The following is a 22,267-nucleotide window of genomic DNA, read 5'->3' on the forward strand; positions in this document are numbered from 1 at the left end:
AATGTATTCAACAAGCAATGTTTTCTTCTAAAACTGTTTTGAACAAGTACAGTGGTTAACAGTTAAGCAGTCTTGGTCTTTTTCTAAAGTATGACAACATGTCAATGGCATGTTCATGAGTTACTGCATGGTTACAGAATAGGAGCGTGTAAATCAAAATGCGATTTGGCTGGTAGGAATGTGGAGAATACTGGATTTCTGACAATATTCTGACTGTTGTGATGGCACAGGAGAAGTATGAAATATTTGAAATAATCTGAGAGGTATCTAATAAAAAAAAATCAATACATACATTCTTTTAAGAATTTTACAGAGATTCTGTGTTATACCCAGGGAGCACTTACAGAAATAGTTTCAGATCTCAGGAATGTGTGTGTGTGTTTTAAGGGCTTTATGAGATTTTACAGCTTAGATCATTCTTGCAGTATTTCTGTCCTTTCCTCTGAAAACCATAAAGTAAGAAAATCCTCTTCCTCTGAGTTTTCTTTGGAGTTTTTAAATGACTTCCTGGGTGGGAGAATATTACTTTTTTTTAGTTAATATTTATAAACTAAGTCACATTGTTTCAAAGCACTTTGGCTACTTCTATATACTCTGTAGATCGGGTAGGTACCATATTAGAATTTTCAGAAGGAAAGACCCAGAAAGTTTGAAATGCTGCTGAATTGGAGGGTGCCCTCTCCCATAATGAGAAGGCGCTCAGTTATAGGAACTCTGATAAATAAAGCCTGTAGACTAACTGCCCATCTGTACTTTTAAGATGAAAACAGGATGTTGGTTGTATTGCTGGAGGACTACTGTATAAATCAAAGGATATGCTATTATTTCTGGGTAAGGAAGCTGTACTCCCTTAGAGTAGTTCTGTATATAAAAGAATGGTAATTGCCATGCTTATCAAGGACTGGCAGCTCTCCTTTGCTAATTGTGACCTGGTGAATCCACCTCTTGTTCATGACTTAGAACAAAACGTTGCCAGTTATTTTAATCCCCTATTCAATAGGACAAAGAGAATGTGGTTATTTTTATCTCTTTATGGTTCCTTAGATTATACAAATAGAAAACCCCTTTCCTCTATTCAAGCCAAAGGTGGTTTACCAAGAGGGATGTGGGTCGTTTCCCCAGTGCCCGTTAAATCCTGCCAGTTCAAGTTGTGTCCACTTAGTCATGTCACCTGGAAGTGGCCACGTGGCTTTCTCCCCTCGCTGATGTCTGATTATTTCCTTCTGCTAATTGTGGTGTTTTTTTGTTTGTTTGTTTTATTATTATTCACTTCTAGCCCCTTTACATTTTTGTTTGATAGGCTAAGCTGTTTTTTGTTTATTCTCAGAAGGAGCACTTCTCTGCACCTGTTGCGCTCTGTGTGCTGTTGTACTGTTCCTCAATGCCGACTAGAATGATGTTGCCTTTAACTTTCTTTTTAAAATCGATTTTATAGTTAAACCACAAGAAGTTTGTATGCTTCTAACCATTTTATCCAAATACACTTTCTCTCTTTAGGAAGGAAATGTGTCAGATTACTTTTCTGCTTTTGTTTTCCACCAGCTTATTTTTCTTTTTCAGAGAAATCATAGAACTGTTTGGGTTGGAAGAGACCTTTGAAGATCATCTAGTCCAGCCCCCAAGGTAGATCTGCAGTACACTGTAGGATAGTCTAGATTGTTATTTAAGAAATGTAAGTTTTTCTTAGGCAGAAGTAGCTGAATCTGGAGCAACAATAAGTGCATGGATAAATGTTAAATTGATGATCCTGTAATATTACATGTGTTTTTATAGAAAAATTTTTGGGATGAGTCCTCAAAATGAGAACTGTTTTGGTAGAGTCATTTTAGCATAGGTGTTTACACTGGTTAGTATAGAGCTGTCAGCCTCTCAGTATTTGTACTCAAGTGCAGAGTTAGCCTCCCTGCAGTAAGACTCCTGACCGTGAATCAAATTTGAAACAAGCCCATGCTGCTGATGCCTAGATGGTAGAGGAACGGCCTGATAAGAAAGTGAGAAGGTGGCAATGGTAAGTCAGTTGTGCAGGACTGTAAAGGAAAGCAGACATGCTTCACTCCTGAAAGAATCTTCACTCTGGAAGCCTTACATCACAAACTTAATATTGTTTTAATATTGATTTTACATTATACTGAATTATAAATTAATCTTTCAGATTCATAATTTTCATGAAGTTTGATATTCAGAGTGACTTTTCTGTTGTTCACTATCACTTATCTACAGTTCCCTGAAGTTCTGTGAAAGATGTTGCAGGAGCTGTTCAGGCTCACGTAACAGGTCATTGTAATACCTAAGGAAAAATATGCCTATAATGTAATGTTCTGAAAGATGTTTCAGTTTTGTTCAGATGGTAACACATTTGCAATAGCAGCTTCTTTAAAGGGCTACATAGTGCTGTTATTTTGGAACACTACTCATTACTCCTATAAATTTTTGCAGCTGAGAGAACTGGTTGTGTTAGGTTAAACAAGCTACACTCCCCGTGGTTGAGCTGTTTTCTGAATCACACTTACATGGCCACAGATACCTATTGGAACACTTTCTGTCATTTTTTTTAACATAAATGCTGATGGAATAACTTCAGCTTTAAAACTGGAATATAATTATGCCAATATCAATTAACAGATATATTTTTGAAGAAGTAAGGCCTCGCTAATCTGCTGCTTTCTGCTTTTTCACAGGGGTGGATTAGGAGGCAGAAGTCTCAAAATCTCGAATTTATTTCACGTCTATACTAAATAGTTATAGGAATTAATCAGGAGTGAAGTCTTTTTGTTGAAACACAATGAGTTCTGTAGTAGAGATTGAATCGTATCAGAGGTACTTGGGAGGATACCGTATGACATGTAGAGATATGGGATTTCTATGGAGGGAGAACCTTTTCTGAGGCCACAGACTAGTTTATATGAAAACATATTTATCAGTTATCAGATGACTTAATGTTTGCAGTCGTTCATCAGATAAGAGTGGCTACTGATTTAGGGTAGACCAGTGATTTTGAAAATGCATGTGACTTTTTAGTAGTCGTGCCTGTGGTCATTAAAAATAAATCTTAAATTCTAGCTGTTCGTATAAACACATGGCATTCTTTAACAGGCCAGAAGCATGGTTATTGGGAGACATGCTGTGGAATTACCCTGATGTGACCTTTAACTGGTGGATTTGAAAAGCATTAAGCGTTATTTGAACTGGTCCAGTACTCTGAAGGCCCCTTAATTATACTGCCAGTGTTATTTTCCTTAAAACTTCCAATGAAGGGGAATGTGTTCTGGAGTGCTTGTCTCAGTTATGCACTCACAGTTTTCACTGTGCAGGTTGTATTGTACCTTAAAATGGTTTTGATTTGTTTGTTTTTTAAAATTTTTAAAATTTTAAGCTAGTATCACAACTTTTCACCCACAAAGCAAATAGCTGTTGCTTTTGATTAGTAACTTAAACCTTGGCAAGTATGTAAATTCCTCAGCAGGGCACTGGTCTTGAAGAGCTACTTATGTTCCAGTGAGAAATCTTTTGAACAGATTGCTTTAGAACATGTGATTTTTATTTATTTTTTTAAACTTTTTTCCTGCTTCTGTACTACATTATCTGCACTGATTTACTTCTTTCCTCCAGGAAACACATTTGCATTAAAGATCCGGTCTTCTGTTTATTTTGTTCCTGCTGCTTTTTGCTTCCATGGGGTCCTCTTTGACCTTACAATTAACAGAAAAATAACTGTTATCCTGGGAATTAGATCAAGAAGAAATTAAGTACAAGGGGCTGATGAATTCTGATGAATTCTTTCACTAATAAGCTTCCATTTTGACACGCAAAGATCCTCAATTATAAAAATAAATAAAAAGGTTAAAAAAAAAAACTCTTAAGGAGCACATTTTTATAGCGTCTCTAGTGTTTGCTGGAGGGCTTTACAAGTCAGGGATACCACAGGTTTCTACTGTTACACGTTGGCTTTGTCAGCAGAAAAATTCGAGTATATTTGCTGGAAGGTGCTCTATCCTGGCCTGAGCCATTTTTTATTTATCTGATCTGTTTTGGCTAATTGCCTTCTGGGTAGAGTATTTGCATTGTACTGTAGTGTTTCATTGGCCCAGCTGATATAGCCCGATTTGTATTTTAAATTGATCTGCAGATATAAGGGTTCTTGCTGCAGTTATGCAATACTGAAAGAGTAGTAAGTGTAAGAGATCAGATCGCTCAGTATGCTTTCAAGCTTAATCATGTACAGCAAATCCATTGAAAGAACATTGATAGTTCTGAGGTCTGCTTTGTTTGTTACTTTATATCATATTATGTTGTTATAACTATTTTGGAGATAAGACTGGTGAGAGATAAAACTGGCATATTGAAGAATTGAAAGGGTTGATTGCAACGTTGTCTGCTTAATGTCTCTTTAAATGGCTAGGCTTGGTAATTTGTCTGATTTGAATCTAATAGTGTCAGGTTCGAAAGCAAAGGATGTCAAGAAGGGAAGGAGATGATTTACATCCTTTAGCTTCAATAAGTAGGAGATTCAGATTGGAGTTTTGCTGTACAATATTCAAATTTTTCAGAAAGAGCTACATGATAAAACAGCATGGGGTACCAAGGCCTGCAACTGGATTCTTTGGCAACAAGGCTTCTATGTACGTTTTCCAAAATGTAGGAAAGGGTCTACTCTGTGTTGGCAAACAGCCAGTTTCTTTCAGGATCTACCTGAGTTTTACAATGTACTTGCTTGTTTAAAAAAGCCAAAAACCTTCAGGCTAGTGTCATAAACATGTTCTACTGTACATCCTCAGACTGGACTCTCTTGCTACATACTCAGACTAACCTTAAATTCTGCTTAGAAGACCAGAGGTAACAATACCAAACCCTAGCACTGGTGAATATGTGGAGTTTTGTTTCATTGTGCTGATGAAATTACTCTATCCATTCTTCCATCCATCTGTGTTTGTTTGTGCCATATAAGCAAGAGTATGTTTTGCTGGTGAAAGGATCTAATTCTAAATACTACTAGAATCACTGTTTACTTGTTCGACTCGTTCTGTTGATTTATATGTGCTTACATATACTTATATATGAGCACTCACTGACAGTTTTTGAGTTCAAGCATTTTCCTCTGTGTTATAGAGCTTCATCTTTCAAGTTCTGCTATTTTCAGATAACAATGTTGTATATCTTGTCACTGTTGGTAGTTGCCAACAGTAGAAATAATCTGCCAAATGTTAAAATAATGCTGATTACACACTTTTCTTAACACAATGCCTAAAGAAAGCTAATTGTCTTGAATTATAAGTACGTAAACCGGTATGCTCAGTATACATATTCTTCAGGAATCTGTGGTTACAGCTGTCACTGACCACAGCATGGAGCTACACATAAGCTCAAGAAGAGTAGCACATTGTTCTAGTTTCAATTTTTGTTCTTGTTCACTTCCAGCCCCCTCACATAAGAAGTGCGGCTGGCTGGGACTTCCAGCCAGCGTTACCCAGTGCGATGTTGTGGGTTTACCCACTACGAGCAAGCAGGGACAATTTCCTGTCTTCTTTAAAAAAGAAAATCAAAGTAATATGAACAGGAGTGGACTCTATGATCTTAAGGTTTTTTTCCAACCTAAATGATTCTATGATTCTGTCTTTTCCATCACTAGTCACCTAGCTGCATCACTTGGCATCAGTTGTGATAATGTTATGCAGCCATGTAATGGGCTGAAAAAGACCAGAGGAAAGATAGAGAAATGATAGCTTGGCCTAGCTGTAAACTTCATCTTTCCATTTTTCTCAGACACTTAATGTCATTGTTACGGTTCTTAGCTTTTGACAGCTGCCTGGTATCCTTATTAGCCACCTTTGACCCCAGAAGGCTAGTGGTATCAAATATTTTAAAAGAGTGCTGAATCATACTTAAACTTATGGTTTAAATAAATGCTTCATGTTATCTGCAGTGTTACTGTGACAGATGTGTCCCCTGTTCAACCATGTTTCACATCAGCGGATAAGGAGAAAATAGAATTATGAGACTAAAAATGATGCTGAGCTTGAGGAATTGTGTGACTGCACACACAGGAATAGTGAGTGCACTGGTGCAAAGTGTTTTATGAACAACCATTATTTAGTTGTGTTAATTTTTTTGGTTTCTTAGAAAACCGATTCAGCCAGGTTGTTGTGAGTAGTTAGAAGGTATGGCCTAGGAATTCATACCGTGATTAGCAGCGGGATCCAGTGAGACTGTCTAGCCAGTGGCTGGTCCTTGGATATAGAAGATCATGAAAGGTTGGTGGACCTTATGAAGAGGAGGAGGGTGCAGACATCCAGAATCACATTGTCTGTTTCCTCTGTTTACCTACTGCAGTCCCCAATTTGACAGTTGAATTCTGGTACCTCCTAACAGTAAGTTATAGCTTGTTCGGTCCTCTATACTTACCTGAAGTGACAAATAAAGCTGTAGCTTATCTTTCTGATCCCTTCTGTGTGTGTGAGTCAATGCTAAACCAACTTTGTCTAATAAACTCAATTTGTGGCTGTTCTAGCACTTTCAACACAAAACCACTTACATATTATGATAGCTGCAGTTACATGATTATATCTGTTTTCCATGCATGTTCACTCCCTGGTTCTAATGAAATTATTAAAGAAGTCTTTGTGTATGCAGGCTATGTTTCAAAACTGAGCAGAAATCCAGGAGTGGAAATACCTTTTTTGATCCATTATGTAATCTTGATAGCTGTTATTAATCTCCCTTTTAAGTAGATGATTAAAATACATCTATTTCCACTAGAAAAATGGGGAAAGCTTGCATGAGTTTTAGTTGTATGTCAGCAAATGACAGAGACAAGATTGTTGTAGTGTGATATGGTTTCTACAACATAGTTTTTGGACTCCTCCTGGGAGTGATCTGATGATAATTGTCACCTGTCAAAACTTTCTGATTTGGCAGAATTTGTACTCATAAGATACTCCTGGTACTGTTCAGCGAAACAGGAGCATTGTATGATTTTTAGCTTATGCTGTCAAGCATACCATACTAGCAATACAGATATTTTTGTCTTGTCTGGATTTTTTTTTGATGATGCAGTAATTGGTTGTTCTTTTAAAGGAAGACATTTGTGTTCCAAAAACAAATGACACACGCAGCTGTGTAGCCAAGTGACCTAGAGAAAATGAGTTCCCATGATCTATGTGTATGTGCAAGTGATGGGGACCAGAGCTTGTTCTTTGTCCAGTAGTTCAGTTGTGCATGGCCTCAAGGGAATATGTGGCAGTGTTCCTTGTACTATTAACTTTCTGTGGGAATGTAAGAATGTGTCTCACAGTGCTGGCTAGGAGTAGTTGTGTGGAGTATTTTGTTTCGCTGTTTTAAATTTGTTTTCTACATTGCTGTGGGTTGTATAGAAATTTGGGCTATATATTGATTCCACTTTTGAGGAAGAGCATAAGATTGTGTGATACTGTAGATGTTACTAATTGGATATAAATGACTTGCATGGCAGTGAGAAAAACTATGCAGCCATTTGATTTTTGTTCTTTTATGTTCTTGAACAAATACTTGTGTTAAAGGATATTTGAAAAATGAAGGGAACTGTTTAGTCGTCTGCGTAAGTAAATAGATATGAAGTTCTCAGATACCCAAGATGTGAAAATACAGGGGTTTTTTTGTTTGTTTGTTCCACAGTGGATGAGACAGGAATAGGATTGGCAGAATCCTTTCTTTGGTATTTAATTTTTGGGAGTTAATTTTAGTATTTCTTTTTTTTCTTTTTTTCTTTTTTTTTTTAAGAAAAAAAGTGTGTGTTTGTATATAACATCTCATCTAGAATTGAAAAGTTTGTAATAGCAGATCATAGACAAAGTGCTGTTCAAGTTACTAAAGACCAACTAGGTAAGCTTAATGCATTGGTTAGTTTTGGAGTTATGATTAGCAACTTGATTATTGGCAATATGATTAGCGATTTAATTGCATAGGGTTACTAGTGCCATCCTGAGGCGTTATTCTAAACTTGTGCAAAATATGTACAAATTAACTATGAACACTTCTCTGCCGTAAGGAAATGGAAAAACAAGAGAACAGAACTCAAACAGAAGACATGCTAGTTACTACTTCCATATACCTTATTACACACAGCTTTCTCAGAAGCTATACTTTTAAGGGTATGGCCTTAATGAGCAAAGTACCTGCTTCCTCAGTTTGTCTAGTTCCATTTAGCTTTCCATGAATAATGGTATAGGTGGCAATAAAAGTGGACATAAAACCTATTTGAGGCACTATATGAGATTGTATCCAGTGTATCTTTTAAGCTTAAATAATTAATTTTATTTAGAATGGACCTCACTTTCGTTAGTTGCATCAGCACATGACCTTGCTGTGTTACATGTAAACAGTGTCATAGTTGATGTAACTGATGAACTGGGAAGTTACTGTATGAAGTGGTGAAAGTATAGTTACTCACTGTCTACAGGCAAACGCTTCAGCAGAAGCCCCTGCTTTCCAACCCAAACAGGGAAAATAATAATAGCTAAATCTTTTCAGTAGTAAGTATTTCCCCCTGTGTTTTGTTGGTGGTTTTTTTTGTCTCTTAAATACTTTTCTACTAAATATATGGTTTTTAAGAAATGCTGACTCCAGGCATTGAGGTTTTGATACCAAAATCAATATATTTTACCAGGTTACTAACTTGTTAATTTAGTATTGGTCAGGCACATGTTCTGAAACCATTTATTGGAATGTAGAATGCTTCAGTATACGAGACAGTAAAATACGTCAATAATATGCTCAAATCAAATTTGCAGAGCTTTGGACATCAGTACTAGTATATCATCATCTGCCCTATCCAATGTTAAAGTACCCACTATCTTGTCGCATTTCTTTGTCAATATATTAATATCATGCTATTTAAAAACAAAATAATTTCCACATACAAACAGTTTAAAAAATACAAGCACCGATCTTGTAGTGGAAAGAATGGTTTATAGTTTCTTGGCAGTTGAAACAACTACCAATCCACTCTTGAACTTATGTCTGAGGGATTAAAACTTTCTGTGTTTTAGAATTCTTGCCCTCTGGGGTAAGAATAATGACAGCAGGTGAATTGGTGTTCTAATTTATAATATGATGCAACTGAACTAAAATACAACTTTTTGCTTATTTTAATTTATTTTTAGAAACATGGACAAGGAAGACTGTTACTGTTCATACCTTCAGACTGAAAACTTAAAATGATCTAGGACTTCAAGAGACTAAAAAGGTCATGCATAGTCATTTATTATCTGTTAGTTTAAAATCTACTGAAATATCAGGTTTATACCTTGAAGGAACCTTTTGTTTTATAAAGTGGAAAGTAACTGTTGCAATCTTGGATGACCTCCAAATCTCCTTTGAAAATCAGTTTCTTCATTAAATGAACGGGAGTAGGTTTTCTTGCAAATGTTTTGGCTTTTAACTCAAATGCCAGGGATTTGAAATTTGGGGGAGAAGCTACCAACAAAGCAGATTAAATAGACTGCTAAGTCTAGCTTTGAAATACTGCTGTAGTAAGTCTTCTGTTTTGGATAGAATGTTGTTTCTTTTATACATGAGAATGAAAATGTTTTAAAAAGGATGTGGTAGGGCTGAATGTAGTATTAAGGCTTTTTCACAGACATTCATTCATTTTCTCATAAGTTAATACTGTCTGTCCTTTCAGAGGAGAACTGTTTAGAGATTTTGCCATCTCAACTTTGATAAAAAGTTGTGGTGTGAAGCAAATTCTTTATTTTTTTATGAAAATGCACATGCTTTATGCAGATTTTTTCTTAATTCATTTCAGAATGAACTGAAAACCCCCAAATATGTATCAATTATTAGAGCACCTTTACAACAGCGTTCTTGTGTTCATGGTCTTAAATACCATTTAATGAATTTGTAAAATCTCCTGGTATCTCTGCAGTAGAGTACCTTTTTTAAGATGTGATTCATATTCCAGGGATGTTTGTGGCTGGACAATGCAATGCTTGAAAAACTAATGAACCAGTCTGCCGCTTTATACAGATGGGATTAGATATGCTCTGATTTGCCTGGAAAAGAGTAAGAAGCCAAATAGTTTCACAATATAGCCTACCTGCAGTGCCACCCTGTGGCTTTTATTTTCATGGCTTCTCTTAAAACTAAGCAGTTTCTGTTCCCTCATCCCCAGCTGGAAGATTACTTGTGAACTTCTAAACTCTCTGTATTCGTGACTGCAGACCTGGTCTAACCAGGACAGTACAGCACATTTCTTTGCCTAACTTTTGTGAGATGGCATTATTTTTGTCCCTGCTGAAACCTGCTTAGATGGAGAACCAGAAGGAGGATTCCTGAGCAATATTGGTTCATTTATGTACTGCATCAAATTGCTAAGCAATGGATGGTTTGGTCATTGAAATGGAAAGATCACATTGGAGCTGGAAAGCAAAAAATGTGTCAATTCACAGTAGTAACTTGAAGGAGCGTGTTAACTGGTCTCATCTGTTCCAGCAGATGCTTATGGTTTATTTCCAAGTAGTCAGTTTTCTAGAAAGATGGTTTCATTTTAAAATTAGACTGTCTAGGTAGATGCAGCATTTCTTATGGAGATAGTTGATATTATTTTGCATTCAAGACATCTGCATTTTTGTTGACTTTAACTGAAGGATGTCAGAGGGACTTTGCTCTTAAAAGCAGCATTATGCTTTGAGGGATATGTTGTGCTTTGCCTTGCACCATTTTGAAGAGTTGCTCAAATCCTGGTGGGGTAGGTACCTTCAGGTTTAAGACTGTGGTTTTCATGTATAGAAAGTAATACAATGTTGAGGATATTTCATGCCAAGTAAATATATAGGAGGGAACTTTCCAGCACTTCACCTGCCTGGCCTGCCTTGAAGAGCAGAACCTCTTTTCTTCCTCACAGCCAGCTTAGTTTTAGCACCATCTCTGGATGAAAGGCAGGGTTTTTCCTGTCGGTCTTTTCTTCCTGCCTTTCTGGCAGGGAACAGAACAGACTTTCTTGCCCCTTCTGCTTACGTGGCAGCAGTAACATCATCATTGAGTGCAGGTGTTGGCAGCAGCTCCCTGTCATACCTCTGCAGCCCCCACTGTCCCCAGTGTACCAAAACCTGACGGGACACTCCCTAGTCCAAGGAGAGTGTTTGGCTACATTTTTGAGTGTTTAAAATAGGTGCTTTTAATGTTTGAAGAGTTTTTATTGTAATGCTTTGAACATGCTTTCAGTATTTTCTTGCTACAGAAGTAGTTACTTCATGAAATAAACTTTCTATGGTTTCGTTGCTCTGCTGCTGCTGCCTCAGTTTCCTGGCTTTTGCAGCGCACCCGCTGCCTGCCGCGGGGCTACCCGTGCTGCGCGGAGGCTGGGCCAGTGACTAAGGGGACAAGTCGAGTCTGGGCTAGCAAAGCCTTGGTATGTGTTAATAGGGCACTTCTGGACTTTGGCATCTTCACTAAGGTCTTTCTATTTTTCTATAATAAAAATGTAAAATGCGAGAGCATGGTGAGTATCAAGCTGTGTATCTAATGTGTGTAGGCTTTGTCTGATGAGCAGATGCTTACATCCACGTTTGTGTCCCAATTGCAGAAGTTACATGTGGCCTTTTCTAGAAAGTGAGTATTTCTTTTTCTGCGTTTCATATATCTTGCTTGTAAACAGTAAGTAGAGGCATGTGAATGTGGGCTCTGAGTTCTTCCAGAATCTTAAAGCCAGCAGTAGAAATATCTGGTACCACAGTCCGTACCTGTAGACTGTACTGTTTGTTATGTGGGGTTGGAAAGTCTTACATAGTGAGAATTAAAAATGGATTTCTTTTTCCAGTGTGGGAGAAGGATTTCCATTCTTTGGCAAGTGTTGCTCTTTTTTAATTATTTTAATCTGAATGCAGTGTCTAAGCAAAATGTTGAACAAAAGGCTTTAAAATAGTTAAAATGCTGTACTTTATTTTTATAAAACAGTTTTAAGTGGTTTAATGCTTGCAATTAAAAAGATGCTTTTGGAAGCCTGGATTTCTAGGTAGTAGCAACTAAAGTTAGAAGATGTGGATATGAGGGAAAGTCACAGAGACATTTTCAATTGCTTGTCTTTAATTAGGAAGCTTGTTTGCTGCTTTTGCCACACATCAGGTTTCTGTAGTATTGGGCAAGTGTAAACTACAGTGTCAGTGATTTGAGGTAGTTATTGCAGAATCTCTTCAGGCTGCTGTAAACTGCAATGGAAGGAACAAGTTCATGTACTTTAGATCTTGGGTTTTGTTCAGTGGGTGTTTTTTCAAATGACTCAAATGTAAGTCACGGACAATTCTGATTACTCTTTATTAAAACAGAAAACAGAATACAAAAGCGTACATATACATGTACATTCTTGTGTATCACAGGTCCTGGCTTGAGTCCTTCCTTTGTTAGAATTTTGGCTAGCAAAATGCCTCACTTCATACCCTAGATCACAAAAAGACTGCAGTTTTATTTTAAGAAAATGCATTTAAAACATTGCACTTGGTGTGATTCAAGTTCTGGTAAGACTTCAGTGTTGTGAATAAAAGCCTTTTGGTGTCTGTGATGGCACCTCATTTCATTGGGAAAGAAAATCTGTACTCGCTGTTGTGAAAGTGAAATTCATGACCTTGCTGTATGCTCTTCCATGTCTTTTTAATAGGTACCTTTATTTATATCTTTCTTTATAAAAATATTTAAACAGTTGTCACATGAGCTCATCTATAAAACTGTCTTATCTTTAGGAAGCTTTATGAAAAGATGCTTTTTGATTTTTATGGACAATCCACAAGGGGAGGGGAAAAAAAATAAAACAAAAAATCCCGCCCCCCCCCCCCCCCCCCCCCTCTGTTGGTATATGCTATTCCTTCAGTTCTTTGATACGCTAACTGGGACTGTTTGATAGAAAAAATATATATGGCAGAAATAGCCACCTAAAATAACTGTTTGTCTTTCTGTTGAAGGCTTGCAGAGTTTACAGGGTTAAAGTAGAACACTGAAACATAAAAACTTGGTGTATTGTATGCCTAAGTTTAGAAGTAGATAATATTGGCTAAGCAGACCAAAAGTTCTGTGGCTGGTATATAGCTCTACAATAATGTAATGTGATTTTAGCAGCCCATCAAGAAAACGTTTGTGAACTTGATGGCATAGGAGGCCTCTTACTGTATATGTCAATATTTTCCTTTTTCTCTCCCCCCCCCTCCCTTTTTTTTTTTTTTTTTTTTTTTGGTCCAGCAGAACTCAGCTTTGTGGAACTGTGCTGTTGGCATTTCTTCTTTCCTCCTGCTTTCATTCATTTTGTTCTTTGTAAGCTTTCTCATTTGACAGGATTTCAGTATTTGCACTCCATACAAATAGAAGTGTTTGAATACTTATATCACCTTTTTTTTAATCTTTTCGGAGTCAGTAGAAAATAAAGCTGACAGTCCTGCTCTGCGAAGAGCTTATAAGAACTTGGGATGTTTTAACATACAACATATTGTTAAGCATCTGTTTTGTACTGTTGCACAGAGGAGATGGTCTGTACAAGTAGCATATAGCACTGTGTGATGAGCTGTACACCCATGCAGTATAGGGTGTTGTACCTAGTTTCTAGAATATCTGGTTCATCTAGTAGCAATTTCAAGGAGTCTATGAGCTTCTGTTGTGGTAGCACAAGGAAGGTTTCCACATTCAAGTAGGTGTTCCAGCAAAATATTAGAATGGTGGAAGATGAAACGTGAGCTCGATAAATTTTTGCTGATGCAAAATATGGATTTTTTTTTTTCCCTACATGATAGCTCATGGCAAGAGCATTTTTCTAGGATTAGACTGGAATATAAAATAAAATAAAATACAATATAAAAATAAAAAAGTAAATTCCCCATTACTAGAACATCTGTAATAGAGATTGAGTATGACTAGAACAATTGCACTTCTGAATATTACTCTAGGGTTATGGTTTGAAGCAGACAAAACTGAACTTGAGCCTTTTCTTTTTTAATTTTAAATCATAATGGTGCAAATAGCACTTTCAGGGTGCTAACCTGTTAAGTTTCATCGTCTTGGAGATATTTTAAACTGTTTTGTTAATGGTACCATACCATCTCTGCTATATTGAGAACGAAGCCTGTATTTTGGAAGACATTTTCTTCTCTTTTCTTCAACGTTATTTGAGCTTTCTTCTTTTGAATGCTAGAGAGAAATCCCAAACAAGCTTCCCCTCCAGAAGCTGGTGTGGTACACTCCCAGTTTAGTTGTCTGTGATACTGATTCCAAAGATAGGTGCTTATTTGAATTAAGAAGTTTGTGTGCGTGCCTATTATGTAAGAAGGAACACTTATTTTTCTTCCTCATTCCTGTCTTATGGGTAGTAGGGTACCTGAGGCATGTTCTTTCCCACATGCCATCTTTGCAACCGTGAACTATTGCTGCCCAGATGACGTCTTACCCCTTTGGGACACAGGCCCTCCTGTAAATAAATTTCAGTGCCTGTAAAAGAAACTTAGGTCTAAATGATTTGATATCATCATTAAAAAGGAGGGTTTTTCATTACAAATTTTAGTATTGATCCCAGTGTGATTAACTGTATAATTTTTCCATTGTCTCATGTTTACTTCAGTTTGAGGAAGTACCCGAAACTTGCATGACAAAGTTATAACTGTAGAATAATGTTTGCTTTTGTTCTTTTTTTCTATTGTTTTGGGGTTTTTTTCTTTCTTTGTAATTTATCATCTGATAAGCACAGGAACTCAAAAGATGGAGAACGCCACCACTTACATAGTTCTGAAGAACAGAGTGGGGGAGTGCTGGATGAAGCAAACACAAGGTGTCCTTGCTTCACAAACTGTTTAGCATTGAAATATTGCAATTATTTTTAACTTTTCATTTTAGGGGAAGAGTGAGTGTTACTGAACTTGAGCAGAGGTACAGATTTTTAAAAACAGGATTATACTACGTGTAAACATTCAGAACAATGTAGTCTTAAACCTACATCTGAAGTCCTTACAGCAACAGTGTCATAAAAAGATCCATCAAAGTACAGTGTATTCAGTAAAGGAATGGATGTGATTATGAAAACTTGTATGCGAAAGTGGATCTGAGAGTTTCCAAATTAAAGCATGGGATTTTCCACAAGAAAATCATTGTGGGAGCTTTATTTTCTCTGTCATTTTTTAATTTTTTATTAACTTCCTAGGCCTCAGCGTTTTTTAAGGAAGCGCAGTAACTGTTTGGAGCTGTAGTTCTCGGATCTCCAAGAGCACTGCGTGTGTTTTTTGCTTGTCTGTTTTTGGGTACACTTGATTGTGGAATCCCATAGTGACATTTTAGTGTTCCAGAAAGTCTTTGTTGTGCGCAGCTACTGCTTCTGCTGGTTAAGGACGATAATACTGTTTCAGTTCTCCTTAATGTTGTATAAATAAATTAAGAAGAAATGGGAGGGCTCCAGAAACTTACAGAATAGTCATAATAATCATGTGTTTGTTAAATAATAAGGTGTTTGTTAGAAAATCCGAATTCTGTTTCCCTGCGGTTCTCTGTCGTAAGTGATTTTGAGGGCTTAAAAGCTACTTTTGGCATTACAATTTTTAAATTGTTGTATGCGGTCCCTTTTTAACTATGTAACTTCAGTCACAGGTCAAGTTCTCCACATTATGCTCCTCTTTTGTGATGGCTTGGCAGTAGCTGTCCTCTTTTCAACCTCTAGCACCGCAAAAAAGCGGTACGGTTGTTTCCCTTGGTCTGTGCCTGGTAACCTGCTATGTTCTTGCTTGTACCGGAGTGCTGCGTTTTCTCGGTGTCGATTTTTGGTGATGGCAGTTAAAGAAAAAACCCAACAATAATATTCAGTAGTTTTGGGGACCTGGTTCTGCCATGCTACCGGTTTCCTTGTGCCATAGCACCATGTGGGTATCAGTTACGGGGCGTGGGTAGGGCTCTGTGCCGCAGCGGGAGTCCTGCAGCATGTGGTGCCATCAGTTAGTAACCAGCGTGTGGATTGCTAAACCCCAGAGGGCTTTTAGCTGTGAATACCACATCCTTCACTACTATTTTAATCATACTGTTTAATTTACAGTTAATGTGATGTCTGTGTTAAAGCAGCAGCTTCGTTTACAGAAATAACCGGAGTACAAGATTTGCGGTGATTCTTTTTTTTTTCTTTTCTTTTTTTCTCTTTCTAGATCCCAGATTTAGTGATACCTTGGTGTGCTGCTAAGCATACGTCGTATTTGAAGCTTTTGTGGAGGATTATAAACTGGGATTAAAAAAAACCCAGGAATTATTTAAGCATTAACCAATGATATTATAATAACTTTGTAGCAATAGGCCAAGAGTTGTTGATCCTAGCTTTTCTGTAGTGTTCCATGTAATGCATGTTTGAAGAATTCAGTAAGTGTAAGTTAGTATCTCTAAAATAAAACAAGCTGAAACTTCCCAGGGGCAGCTGAATTAGGCCTGTTCATGGCTTTCCTGCCTACACACTCCACTAAATAAAATAATTCAGTTGTTCCACAAACAGAGGGAGGGTTATAAAGGTAGCTTTACTGTGACATCAGATCTTTCTGGAGAGCTTTCCCAGAAATGTGAATATAGTAATTATATGATTAAACAATAAGGAAACTTTTTGGGTTGTGCACTTCCTCAGGCTATTAACCTAACCACTAATTAACCAACAGGAAATTCCAGACCTGAAAGTTTCATTATTGCTATGCTAAACTGTGAAAATATAAGTGTGCTAATGAGGATTTCATTATAGCCATCTGTAGCTTGTTTTTAAATTGTGTCAAAGTAGGAAAAACATAATATACCATCTGTTACCTAGCCATATCAAGTTGACATGAAAAATATTAGAAAAAAAAAATAATCCCCCTGTTGGTAACCTCATTTGTCTCTTATTTCTTATATTTTATTTGTGGCAACCATGAATGCCATGGCAGTACTACAACCATAGTAATGTGTTTCTTACCCCTTAAAGGATGTATTTTGTTTAGTTTCCAATGTCTATGTTGTAATTTCAATATTTGGGGAGATAGAGGTGTTAACTTCCCAAAATGGTACTTTCTAGGCAATTAAGACCCCTCAGTTTCAGTGTCATATTCTCAAATATGTCTGAATTGCCAGAAATCAGCAGCTGAGGATTGTCTTGCCATTTACAGTTCTTTTTGGCTTTAAGTATATAAAAACTTCTGGATTAGTATTCTCTCTTTCTCCAAATAGTGAATGTGAATTGAAGCTTCTTGCTTTCATCAGACGCTGGAGGTTTTGCTGCTCCTTTTACCTTAACCCTTGTGTTACTCTATGGAGCTTAATCCATACAGAATTTTTTAAGTCTCTTGATTTGGTTCTCTTTGACCTTAAAAAGGAGGGAAGTTGTAATGTATTACACGCATGTGCCAAGAACTATTATGGATTCTTAATTGTCAGATGTTTGTAGTTATAATGCAAGTCGAGCCTTAGGTGAGGAGGAGATGGTGGTCGTGTGGAAAAAGTTACAAAACCTGCTCTTGGGAAGAAGGCTGGCATAGAAGAAAATACTAAAACAGCTGTGGGGCAGTGGGGCAGATCCTTAGCAGCTGAGATGAAATATGACTAGGTAAGATCATAAAAGTGCTAATGTTTGTATATTACCTGTTGTGCTGAGAAGAGAAAGCAGTGGTCTGTGATGTGAAAATGAGGATGAAAGGTTGTAATTGAGATAGCAAGGTGGAGAGGTCTCGCAGCAGTTTAAGGGAAGTCACGCTGTGGACAGGCAGCCCAAAAGGTGGGCTTGTCCTTTTGTCCCCAAAAGTTTTCTGAGTAGGCACTCTCTTTCTGTACTGAATTTGCACAGCAGCTAGGACAGCTTTGGTGGGGGCTCTTAAGAACTACCTCAGTATTCAAGATAAACTCTATGTTTGGTGGCTGAACTTACGAACAAAGTCTGGTTTTCTGCAGATTGTGATGCAACAAGAACACTTAGAATAAAATAAGGAACTCTGATATATCAGTATAATACAGTGTAAATGTCTTAATGCTGTAAAAATATAAAAAGAATCTAAGTGCTGTGCTGACTAACTGAATGAGGAAAAGTCAGCTGGCAGTCTTCCTGGTCCTTCAAAAGCTTTTGCTAGTCTCTAACCTAAAGCCTTGTAGGAAAATTGAAGAAACATGACATAAGATGGTAGACCTTGCATAGCTAAATAATTTGCCCCAAAATAAGAACCAGAGGTATGGGAAACTGCCTACTATGAAAGTGAGGGAGGCCACCTTGGAGTTCCACAGGGATCTATGCTGGAACTCATAGTTCAACATGTTAATAATCTAAAAAAGCAGCTGAATGACAGTTTGGTGACAGTAAACATTTATTATACATAGTAATGAGAGGAGACATGACTCTGAAGACTTGCAGAAGGATTTTGCAAAAATAAACAGATAATAAAATGATACTAAATTCACTTCAGATAAATTTAATACAAATCAGTTTGCCATGTGTATTAGTAAAGGAACAGAGAAGAAAAGAGAGAAAACATGATTAGGTCACTGTATCTAAATCTATAATCACATTACAGCACGCAGTTCTGGTCTGCCATGTCCAAAAGGAAACAGCAGAACCAGAGAAGGTTCAGAGAGGGTTGACAGGGATGGTCAAAGGTGTGATGCAGTTCCCATATAAAGGACATAACGACGTGGGCTCTTGGCTCATGTTCTTACATTCGCCATTTGTACATGTACCAGTTTGTTGTGTTCTAGCCGTTCCAAGTAAGTAAAAGGAGAACATACAACAGAATTGTCTAATGTTGCTGCATAAAATCCTCAAACCAATGTTAAATAATGGAAAAATAATTGCCTGCCTTAATGTTGAGTGATTATACAATCGATAATCAACTTTTGTTGTTGATGTGTGACTTGCATAAGAAAAACAAGTTCTTGGTCTGCTTCCAAGCCATTTGGAAGCCTCTTGTCTATGCTCTCTTCTCCAGTTCTTTTTGATAGAACGAAAACTATTTGCCTTTCCCTGGAGACTTGAATGTGTTGATCCATCACAGATAAGATGTCATCTCAGTAGGTACAAAGGAACTGAAGAAAAGGAGTATTTAATAAAGCAGCAATTTAATCTGGAAGAATGCCTATTTTTAGTCTAGTAATCCAGGTTTCCTGCTATTATTGCTGCTTTCAGACTTTAGTTTCTCATGGATATTATTTTTTTTTTTAAATAAATAATTACTGTTTCAGGGTTAGATTAAATATCAGATAGTTTTAAAAAATAGTCTTTTGTTTATAACAATAGAGACAATAGGTTCAAAGAGCTCCCAACTTTACAGGTGTGTCCATATTGGGGTTTTTTAAAAAACAGATAGTAACTCTGACCAGCTTTTCCATATGCAGATAATGGATACATACCTGTTGAGTTCTAACAGCCTATTGGGCTTCTAGAGTTTGGTGGGTGGTTTTTTTTTTTTCCTGCAATGCAGAAATACTTGATGCTCTGAGAAATCACAGACAAGTGAATCTGAAAGTATTAAAGATCTAAAAACGAATATTGGGAAGCTTTTGTTTTACTGCCCTCACTAGTATGCAAATCTTTGTATCCTTTTGGTCTTGGAAACAATTCTGTGAATTAAAGAGCATGAAACCTCTGTACTAAAAATGTGACCTATACAGGGACCTTTTTAGAAAGTGTTTTGTATTTATCACTATAGTGGCAGTGTGTCTGGCAAAATTAGATTGTTTACTTCTTTTAAAACATACACACAAGAAATAAAAGAAATTCCATGTTTATGATCTGTTCACATGCATTCCACTTTGCTGCTGATACTAGTCAGTTGATGATTCCTTTTTAGGGAATGTTTGCTAATACAGCAATGCCAAGATGAGTAATTTAAGTAGATGCATTATGGAAAAACGAGAAGCATTTTAATATGCTAATCCTAAAGAAATTCTAACAGAACATTTTAATTCCATTCCCTTCGATGATGCATTGGTAGGTTTGGTTTTTTTTCCTCCAATGCCCTGTCTAAGCTCTCATCCCACCCCATCTTTTAAAACTCCACATTTTATGTTTCACAAGTTTTCTAGGAAGTTACAAAAAAGAATAAAATAGTAGTAGCCTATGTTGAGTGATATCGGTGGGGGGGAAAAAGTAACCTCTGTAAGATGCAGGGGAAATAGCCAGGTACATACTTGTAGAAATGGAAAACATTTCCTTTCTTGCCTTTCAGGTTATCTGAAGTGTTGGGCACTTGCTTATTGTGGTCAATAGTATTACACTCCATTGGTGACTCTCTGAATGAAAAGCACATGATTTTTCAACAGTGATAAAATTACTGCTTAATATGTGAAAGCCATAAGAAGGGAATTGTAAGTAGATAGTGTGTAAGATTTATTACCTCAGGATACCAGGAGGACAAAAAATAAATCAGATATTTTTTTATTGTGACTATAAGTTGATTATTTCTAGCTACAGCCCTTAGACCCAGATAGTAATTAATGCTTCCAAGTGGAATTCCTGAATGTTTTGTCCTGTTCAGGACACACTAGCCATAGGGAATGTGTTGGTATTTTAGACAACATCGATACCCTGTCTGCACTGAAACTTTTATTACTGGTGGTCTAGTCCTGCAAGCTTGGCTGCATCTGTGTTATGGCTGTCCCCAGCTTTTTAAGCAATTGAAATTGCTTCAAGGATTTCTGTGCTTGTATTCTTAACTCGGAGTTTGGTCGCAGAGTGCAGTTGACTTGGAACACAACCAACTGATCTGATGGTTTCATTCAGCCTTGTGTTAGGTAAAACAAGAGTTAGATTCCTGACTTGTCTGACATAATGCGGGATGAATGCTGGTGACGAGACTTCTCAGGTAAGAGAGGCTATATAAGGAATGGTCAGTAACTTTGCTCAGCACACGCACACTCGTGCAGGTGTTACCCTCTCACTGAAGTGGTCACCAAGCCACTTTGAAATACTGTGCCCTGATCCCAATCCAGAAGCAACATTTACCAGTGATAGAGTCCTGCAGGTTGTTGCTGTTGATGGTAGTGCGTTAACTGCATCCCTTCTCGGTCCCTGAGCAGACTTAATTGTAAGCAGGCCTCCCATGACTGTATGCGTTAGGTTTGACTTTGGGAAGAGGTAACTGAAGTGAGAATTGCTTTTAAGCAGCTTCTGTTTTTAATTGACAGTGAGGTCAAGCTTCTATAAATTACCCTACTTTCAACCACTGCTAAGCTGTTTTTTTGTTTTCTGGATAGCATAAATACTGTACTTCTGTTTGTGAAATTGATTTGTCAGGATCTTAAGCTTCAATAATTTTGTAGGTAGTACTGATGATCAAATTAACTGGATGTAAGTGGGAATTTGCCTCTGCTATTCCACTGCTCACTAAACTTTGCCTTCCTGAACTGTTTAGCCGGGTGTCTTACAGACAGAGAAATAGGGAAGGCTAAAAAGCATCAAGGGAAGGAAGAGTGCTAATTCTAAAACTTCCCATTGAAGTTGTTTTGCAAAAATGAATGCAGAATACAGGATTGGTTTCTTTGTATGGTATAAAGCCACAGAAGACATAACAAAGCTACTTAATACTCTTTTGAATTGGCTGAAGTAGGTATGTCAGGATTAAGGGCTATACAAATCTCTAGATGTACTCTGTAGGCCGTTTGGTCAGGTGGTGGGATTATAAATAGGTAGGCTTACTGATGTCACCAGCAGCAGAAGGGAACAACAGTGAGCTTGCCATGCACACGCACACTCCGTCCCTTCTACCTACATATGCTATTGAGAGAAATTCACTTGATTTTAATGGAGAAGAAAAACCTGTGTTATTTTGGAGGTAAGCAGAAAAGTAGTGTAATCAGTTGTAGCTGTTCTTCCCTCTCCTTGTGTGGATGATCAGCAGAATGGCTGCAGAGCAATACTTGTGTAGGTATAACACAATAACAATAATTTTGTTTGCTATACGTGGATAAAACTTTGACCTGCAGAACTGTTTTGGTTGCTGTACATGGGTTTCTGGATGTGTTTGTTGATGTGAAGTGACACATATTTTACAAGACTAAGAATGCAGATGTTGGTGTTTACACAGCGTTTCCTTGCTGCTCTGGTTGAACTTAGGGTCCTAACACCTGCTGTGAGGAAAAATATTTACCAATAATTACATATCTGCAGCAGCATTTAAGTCATTGTTTTTTGAGGAAAGGGAGAATTTGGGTGTAAGGCAGAACATAAATTGCCAGAACTCATAGGCCTGCAAAAAGAAGGAAGAATTAATGTCTGTTGTCCTGTTTTCAGGTAAAGTATGTAATTTTTGTACACCAAGTTATGAAGGCTTTTTTTTTAATCCCATTTCTG

The 22,267-nt window shown here is 37.2% G+C and overlaps 1 protein-coding gene across 4 annotated transcripts in view; it reads left to right on the plus strand.

The window, feature by feature from the left end:
- The window catches only part of COBLL1 (cordon-bleu WH2 repeat protein like 1), an 86,473-nt gene that overhangs the window by 12,469 nt on the left and 51,737 nt on the right, over positions 1 to 22,267 (plus strand). For 2 of the 4 annotated variants that reach the window (XM_027782725.2, XM_055812169.1), the window contains exon 1: positions 21,641 to 21,749. The exons of the other annotated variants lie outside the window; for them this stretch is intronic. In XM_027782725.2, coding sequence (XP_027638526.2) covers positions 21,655 to 21,749 — 95 coding nt within the window. In that variant the 5' untranslated portion in view covers positions 21,641 to 21,654. Of the gene's footprint in view, positions 1 to 21,640; positions 21,750 to 22,267 lie in introns of those variants that run through there. 4 annotated transcript variants of the gene reach the window in all.

The sequence above is a fragment of the Falco peregrinus genome, chromosome 8 (assembly GCF_023634155.1).
Source record: "Falco peregrinus isolate bFalPer1 chromosome 8, bFalPer1.pri, whole genome shotgun sequence".
NCBI lineage: Eukaryota > Metazoa > Chordata > Aves > Falconiformes > Falconidae > Falco > Falco peregrinus.